General features: G+C 42.1%; 1 protein-coding gene across 1 annotated transcript; it reads right to left on the minus strand.

Moving 5' to 3' along the window:
• Nucleotides 1-52: 52 nt before the first annotated feature.
• rdm1 (RAD52 motif containing 1) lies at nucleotides 53-7,048 on the minus strand. Its single transcript, XM_041862658.1, has 7 exons — nucleotides 6,725-7,048; nucleotides 5,969-6,148; nucleotides 4,590-4,715; nucleotides 3,826-3,991; nucleotides 1,723-1,821; nucleotides 742-821; nucleotides 53-394 (listed from the first exon to the last, which is right to left on the minus strand). The coding sequence occupies exons 1-7, from the start codon at nucleotides 6,827-6,829 to the stop codon at nucleotides 308-310; spliced, it is 843 nt and encodes a 280-aa protein (XP_041718592.1). The 5' UTR covers nucleotides 6,830-7,048; the 3' UTR covers nucleotides 53-307.
• Nucleotides 7,049-8,389: the final 1,341 nt, after the last annotated feature.

Below are 8,389 nucleotides of genomic sequence, written 5' to 3' on the forward strand. Positions count from 1 at the left end.
CTCAGACTGGCTGCTCTCAATTTCTCTCTCTAGGAGACACAAACACGATAAGGAGAGAAGAACTTGTGCTTTTAATAAAATATTGAGTTGTCAAAAGTTCATAAACATTCACAGAATTTCAAAAGCATGTTATATCCTGTAGTAGTACGTCAAGAAATACAGTTTACAAAAGGTATTTTCCACAAAACAAATACAATTTCTCAGGTACATTCTTCTAAAAGTAACAGGAAATGCCATGTTGTTGTTTGGCACTAACTTGAACACAGTGAGTGCAGGTGAACACAGGTGAACTGTCTCCAGGTACATGTCACATGTTGACACTGAGGTCCCACGGTATATCCTCATCCTCCTCCTGGCCGTCAGGGTCAAATTGGCTCCAGGGAATGTCATTCACCTGACAAAGAAATACAAAGAAAGGACATTCATTCCTGAGATCAGATTTGATTTAGATTTCATTAATGCTTGCGGTCAACAAGACTGAGTTATGCAGAATACACAATTACATATAATCAGTTACATTAAGTTATAAAGTATACTACTAAAGTTAATATTACATAAAGTTAACACCAGTGATTGTCCAGTAAAGTTACCAATAATTTAAACTGCACTGGCAATTTTTGTAAATACTACAATGGCCAAAATACATACCGACTAAACATCCCATGTGGGTAGAAAACAATTTAAAGAATACAATGGTAATCTAAAGTGTGGAATAATTACTGTAAGAGAACAGTGTGGTACCTTTATGAGTCCTTCCAGATCCTCGTCTTGTAGGACATTATCTCGCTCCATCCTGCATTCAACTACAACTTTCCCATTACCTGGAAGACATCATTTTTTTGTGATTACATTTTTATTCCCTTATGGCGGAGGATATCCCTGCCCATGCATCTACACATGGAAGACTGAGCTGCAATCTTCATAATGATTCCAATGATTCGCTCACTTAAAGTTCAGGGCCTCGTTTCCCAGAGCCTTCGTAGCGTTAAGATTATCGTTAGAACCATCTTACGATGCATCTTTAGTAGCCGAGGTGTTTCCCAGAGCCTTCGTTAATAACGTTGATCTTAAAAACCTTTGCACATCTATGAGTGATCCAGACCACTCGTAGAGCAGCCAAAGTGCATCGTTAGATTATTTTTTGCCCTTCCGTGCCACTTTATTCACAGAAGACCTCCGCTAAACATAGAATCAAGATGTTTCTTGATCAAGATGGGTATCTATCTAACTGTGAACTACAAAAACAAAGTGGCCAAAGTATTTGCAATTGTTACAAACAAGTGAAACATAAAACAATGCTTCAAATGCAGGTGGTCCTCTGTAGCTCAATTGGTAGAGCACGGCGCTTGTTACGCCAGGGTAGTGGGTTCGATCCCCGGGACCAACCATACGTAAAAATGTATGCGCACATGACTGTAAGTCGCTTTGGATAAAAGCGTCTGCTAAATGGCATATTATATTATTATAAAATGAAAACCGAGATGACTGCATTAAAAGATAAATAGGCTACATGGGCCAATAAATTGAAATCGTATTGAAATCGTCAAGTTTTATTTTACCACTAGGCTACGGTCTAATTTTTGCCTCAATATGTGTCATGATGTGTGACAAGATGTGCTCAACGATGTGCCCAATCAGCCGTATGGGAAAAAAACTCAAGTGGTGGCGGGAGCTTGGACTGCCGTTTCCACATCTCCCCAATTTAAATGAAGCTTTACTCACCCAGAACCAGCAGCAACACCTTCTCGAAAGCGTCAACGACTGCTTTGTCCCTGGCCCATCTCTGGAGCTTTCCTCTTTTTAGCAGGACAATGTCTGTACCTATGGCCCAAAACAACAGAGAGGCGTTTTAGTGAAATAAATGCAGAGCGTTATCTAGCATGTGTTGACAGACTAGAGCTTTCACTTTCGTTGCACAATAATTAGTTATTTCATTACAAAGACACAAATCGTATCTTTTGCCCTCAATGTGCTCTGTTCCGAGAATAACACAGACATTTTAAAAGGTAATTAGAGATCAACACCTTTATGTCAACAAACCCTGAGTTGGGCAAAAGTATACGTAAATTATTTTGTCTATATTCTGTCAATATACAGTGGGGGAAAAAAGTATTTAGTCAGCCACCAATTGTGCAAGTTCTCCCACTTAAAAAGATGAGAGAGGCCTGTAATTTTCATCATAGGTACACGTCAACTATGACAGACAAAGTGAGAAAAATAAATCCTGAAAATCACATTGTAGGATTTTTAATGAATTTATTTGGAAAATAAGTATTTGGTCAATAACAAAAGTTTCTCAATACTTTGTTATATACCCTTTGTTGGCAATGACACAGGTCAAACGTTTTCTGTAAGTCTTCACAAGGTTTTCACACACTGTTGCTGGTATTTTGGCCCATTCGTCCATGCAGATCTCCTCTAGAGCAGTGATGTTTTGGGGCTGTCGCTGGGCAACACAGACTTTCAACTCCCTCCAAAGATTGTCTATGGGGTTGAGATCTGGAGACTGGCTAGGCCACTCCAGGACCTTGAAATGCTTCTTACGAAGCCACTCCTTCGTTGCCCGGGCGGTGTGTTTGGGATCATTGTCATGCTGAAAGACCCAGCCACGTTTCATCTTCAATGCCCTTGCTGATGGAAGGAGGCTTTCACTCAAAATCTCACGATACATGGCCCCATTCATTCTTTCCTTTACACGGATCAGTCGTCCTGGTCCCTTTGCAGAAAAACAGCCCCAAAGCATGATGTTTCCACCCCCATGCTTCACAGTAGGTATGGTGTTCTTTGGATGCAACTCAGCATTCTTTGTCCTCCAAACATGACGAGTTGAGTTTTTACCAAAAAGTTATATTTTGGTTTCATCTGACCATATGACATTCTCCCAATCCTCTTCTGGATCATCCAAATGCAGTCTAGCAAACTTCAGACGGGCCTGGACATGTACTGGCTTAAGCAGGGGGACACGTCTGGCACTGCAGGATTTGAGTCCCTGGCGGCGTAGTGTGTTACTGATGGTAGGCTTTGTTACTTTGGTCCCAGCTCTCTGCAGGTCATTCACTAGGTCCCCCGTGTGGTTCTGGGATTTTTGCTCACCGTTCTTGTGATCATTTTGACCCCACGGGGTGAGATCTTGCGTGAGCCCCAGATCGAGGGAGATTATCAGTGGTCTTGTATGTCTTCCATTTCCTAATTATTGCTCCCACAGTTGATTTCTTCAAACCAAGCTGCTTACCTATTGCAGATTCAGTCTTCCCAGCCTGGTGCAGGTCTACAATTTTGTTTCTGGTGTCCTTTGACAGCTCTTTGGTCTTGGCCATAGTGGAGTTTGGAGTGTGACTGTTTGAGGTTGTGGACAGGTGTCTTTTATACTGATAACAAGTTCAAACAGGTGCTATTAATACAGGTAACGAGTGGAGGACATAGGAGCCTCTTAAAGAAGAAGTTACAGGTCTGTGAGAGCCAGAAATCTTGCTTGTTTGTAGGTGACCAAATACTTATTTTCCACCATAATTTGCAAATATATTCATAAAAAATCCTACAATGTGATTTTCTGGAATTTTTTTCCTCAATTTGTCTGTCATAGTTGACGTGTACCTATGATGAAAATTACAGGCCTCTCTCATCTTTTTAAGTGGGAGAACTTGCACAATTGGTGGCTGACTAAATACTTTTTTCCCCCACTGTATTCTGTTTATTATAAGGCCCTGTCACCACCATTTCACAAGGTCAAATTCCTGTACTTCGCAAATAAAGGTGATTCTCATTCAGATTCTTTCTGAAACACAACCTTCACATAGGCACTGTGGCTGTTCTGCTGAATCTCACCGGTGCCCTCCACGGTCTCCTCTGCCACTCCGACGCCTCGACAGCTAAGGCCATGCTGTGGGAAGGTGACCTCCATGATGCAGCCGTACTTCAGGGTAATCTCCTGAGGGTCACCAGGTGTGGTGGACAACCTGCCGGCATTGTCACAGTTGGAGATGTCCTTCAGCTGTCCAGAGAAAGGAAGGTTTCATTATATTACATATTGTCATTGTCTGAGGAAAACCTTGTAACTACATTTTTGCCAATTGTCATATATATAAAAAAAGTTCTCATTTATTGAAAGCAGTAACTCCCCTCAATGTACTCTGAACATTTTATGACTCTAGGACCAAGAAAATATATTCAAAATAGCTTCTGAAGTTTCATAATTGTATGTTCGTTAACAGGAAAATATGGTCATTTTTTCAAATGTTCTGAAAAGTTTCTGTTTTGGATATATGAGGTTTTCATCATACAGCGACGGTATACGACATGGTCCATATTCTCTACAGCAGAAATGGATTGACTTCAACATTTGGGACTGAAGATGTGTTACTTTAAAGTCTGACAACCTATCATCTGCTTGTGTTGTCAATCTTTTTAATGTCTTTAGAAATACTTTAGGTCATTGCTCACACAAAGCTAACTAGCTATCGATTTCACATCGGCTGCACCCACCTAACCAAACAAATACTGTATCTGTTGTATCATCCTGTAACATACAGGCAAATATATTAGTATTGGAACATAAAAGAGACACATTTTGGGGCATTGCTGCTTCTTACTGTAACAATGTGGGTGCTCCATCCATTAAATCCCAGGTAGTGATTGGCCAAGTCCTGACACTTGCTATGGCTCAGTGGCTTGGAGTTGTGAAGGAAGTTTGGGTACTGCTTTGTGCTCAGCTTTACCTGGAGAACAGACAGAGAATGTACAATCAGTTCTAAATGTCAATCACTACAATGGTTATGACTTCATGGTGAACAGTGTTTTGGGCAGAAAGTGCAGCAGAGCAGAGACTACCAGCAAGAGGCCGGTCTACAAATCATCATTGAGTGGAAAGACATTGCCATCTACTGGTCAAGGTCTGGTATTAGTTATTGGTCAAGTGTTACTGTGAAGGTTCACAGCAGCTGTGAGAAAAAGACTACTCTTGGGGCCTCGAAGTTGTTTTAAATGGGGAAAAGTGCTTGGTTGAAAATATATACACGTCATGTCACATAAGCAATGATCTTATGAAATAATACAATTATAATACAATCAATTTGGAGAGTATTTTGATATCTCTTTGGAATTGATGTTTGTAAATACATATGAGAACTGCAAGCACTAAATTGTACAATAGAGTACCACCGTACGAGTCATAATACCCATAAAACCTAGCGGTCAACAAGGAAATGGATCTAAATCGTTTTTCCACCTAGATAAGAGCGTCTGCTAAATGACTAAAATGTCAATGTAAAAATGTTTCCCATAGGGGATTTTAGAAACACTTCAAATAAGGGCTGTGTTTCGTGTAGGCTTACTCTGGCGGGATGATTTGATAACCGTGTAAATCTCTCTAGAACAAGGTGACTTTTATCAATATATTCGCCTGTATTTAACCCCCAAAAATGAAACGCTAATTAGCTGCTCATGTGGCTATCGAAAAGAACTACAAATTATCTGGACGAGACTGACGAATCAAGGCAAAGGTAAGAATCTCTGGATTAACTATATCATGTTAGTTAAATGTATTAATTAATAAATTGCTAAATTTTTGTGCAAGTTATAAATTGACACAACACCTGTTAGCATAGGTGGCAGCTAGAGATTATGTGCAGGAGCTTGCAGGGATTTGTAGTTTTGCATGATGTTTACTTTGATGCTAATTAGCGTTTCCAAATCTGAGAGTAAATAGAGCCTAATATATTGATAAAAGTCACCTTGTCCGAGAGAGTTTTACATGGTTATCAAAACGTCACGCCAAGGTAAGCCTACACGAAACACAGCCCTTATTTTAAGTGTCTCTAAAATCCCCTATGGGATAAAATGAATGGTGAAAAAACCATTGGAACCATTTTCCTGTTTGACCGCTAGGTTTTATGGGTATTATGACACCTCCACTGTGGGGCTCTATAGCTTGTAATATTTGAGTAAGTTTCTCTCTGAAAAGTTCCCTTACCTTCAAAGGAGAGCTCTGGAAAAAGCCTCTTCCGTGTGTGGCTCTCTGTGCTTTAGATGCCTGGGCTGCGGAGAAGTACTTGACTAGGGCATAGAACCCTGGCTCGACCACGGCAGCATTGGGACACACCTTCACCAGATACAGCGGTCCAAACTTACAGAAGATGTTCCAGATGGATTCCTTTAAAAGAACACAGTATAGAATTTCAATTAGATAGGCTGGTGGGTAGGAGCGTTGGGCCAGTAACCGAAAGGTTGCTGGATCGAATCCCCGAGCTGACAAGGTACAAATCTGTAGTTATGCCCCTGAGCAAGGCAGTTAACCCACTGTTCCCCGGGCGCCAATGACGTGGATGTCGATTAAGGCAGCCCCCCCGCATCTCTCTGATTCAGAGGGGTTGGGTTAAATGTGGAAGACACAATTCAGTTGTACAACTGACTAGGTATCCCCCTTTCCCTTTATACCTTGCTCTCCTATCAAAGATTCCGTATCAAAGTTGCATTAGTGTTCTGCAAGTTAATTGTAAAATGTAGATGTGTCCAAAACAAAGTCATATAAAGGGCCTATACTATTAGATTGCTTTAATGTCATTGCATGTAATGATGAATGATGATGACAAAGAAAATAGTCTCACTAGTTTCTTTCTGAATTAAGTGTGGCGATTCTCAAACGTCATTAACTAAGCCAGATAACTACTGTATTAATCACATAGCTAACTACTGTATTAGTCACAAACAATTCATCAATGAGACTTACGTAAATAAAAGCTTCTGAAAATATGGGTTGAATATTCCAGACAAACAGTGTTTTGTTATTTTCAATGGGTACCCTGAACTCTATTACGTCCACCTCGACCTCCATTGCAGTAGTGAATTCTGGCTAGAGCAACATTATTGTTGTAGGCTACTACTCTGCTCCGCCAACAGTGTTGCACGAAATGGTTTCAATGTTGATGTTAATGTCCCCCTAGTCAAGTCTTTTCTGGAGGATATTATGAATCAATCTATCGCAGAATCTTTGATATCACGTTCATGTTTACGTTGACTTCCGCACAAGAGCCTCTGATTTCCCCGCGCTGAAAACGTCATTCAATAGGCAGTTGATTTTCTTCTATGGTATTATGGTGGTCCGCAAACACACGTTAGAGGTGCATGCCGCCACCTACTGTATGGGGTGAAAACTGGGCAACTTCAATGCAGCAAAAGAAAGGTTTAAAAAAAAAAACTCATATTATTCCCAAACGTTTTTACTAAAACAAACATCAATGTACTATTTCAGTCAGTTTCAAATGTCTACTCAGATCCCTACACAGGCTCTGGGGCCTGAGAGGGAGGAGTATCTTCCGACAGTATTCCCTGCAATGTTTCAGCCGTGAAGTCCTGTAGATCCAATAACCTTTTTGCCGCTCTACATAGGAGACCTGCTTGACAGCCCTGAGCCTCGCTACTTTGACCTCCTTCACCCTAACAGGGCACTCAGGAAACTCAGGAAAATGCTTCCCATCACAATTGCAGCATCGTGCATCCTCAGACTCTTCAAAACGTATTGTAGCGACCCACACAGACAGCTGTGTGTTATGTGTTAGGCTAGTAGATGGTTGTGTTGTACCTACCAGTACCCAGTGTTCGCGGGGTCCGACATGTCAATCAACCTGCTATCTGCCAATCACGGGAATGCCTGGAATGTTCTGATGCCGGGCATCCTGGCGGTTGGCGGAGTGGCGTGGAGGGGGGTTGGGCAGGGGGATGGAGCATTGGAAGTTAAGACCAGGTTTAGCCTTTGTTCTCTCTCTTTTTACGTCTGGGCTTCACAAGAGAAGGTCGCGATTGGCTTGTGGGTTATCTTTCATTTATTTGGCGTGGGCTACGGCCAAACAGTAGCCTGTGTAAAGTTGGTTTAATAAACCGTCCATTCGTAAACTCAATCCTCTGTCTGGACAGTTGTTCTTTTATGATCTAGTCAGGTCATTACATTGGTGTCAGAAGTAAAAACGTTGATAAAAGTTAGCCAGCTAGCTAGCTGACTTCTGTGGCTAGCTACCGTAGGTGAGAACGGGGGTTGAAGATGCTTCGAGGGAATCCGAAAGTGAAGGTGGAGGTAGGGGACGATTATGGCCAAGGAGGTGCGTGTGCATGGACGTCGGGGGTTCTGGCTGAGGAGATCGCCAGGGCATCGGAGCCCAGAGGCCGCTTGAGGGAGGACGTTAGAGTGATGGCGGCTGAAGCGGGCATGAGTGCTTCGTCGACTGTGTTTCGCGCGGATTCTGGTGGGCGGACCGAAGGGGTGACGTCGACGCGGCGGGACGAGGAATCTGGGGCTCAGGATGTAAACAAACATGGCGGTGCCCAGTTCCCGGCTGCGTCCGTATCTGTTAAGACCCCGAAGTATTCCGGTAAGGCGGATTGGGAAGCTTTTCATGCT

Source organism: Coregonus clupeaformis, chromosome 35 (genome assembly GCF_020615455.1).
Source record: "Coregonus clupeaformis isolate EN_2021a chromosome 35, ASM2061545v1, whole genome shotgun sequence".
Lineage (NCBI taxonomy): Eukaryota > Metazoa > Chordata > Actinopteri > Salmoniformes > Salmonidae > Coregonus > Coregonus clupeaformis.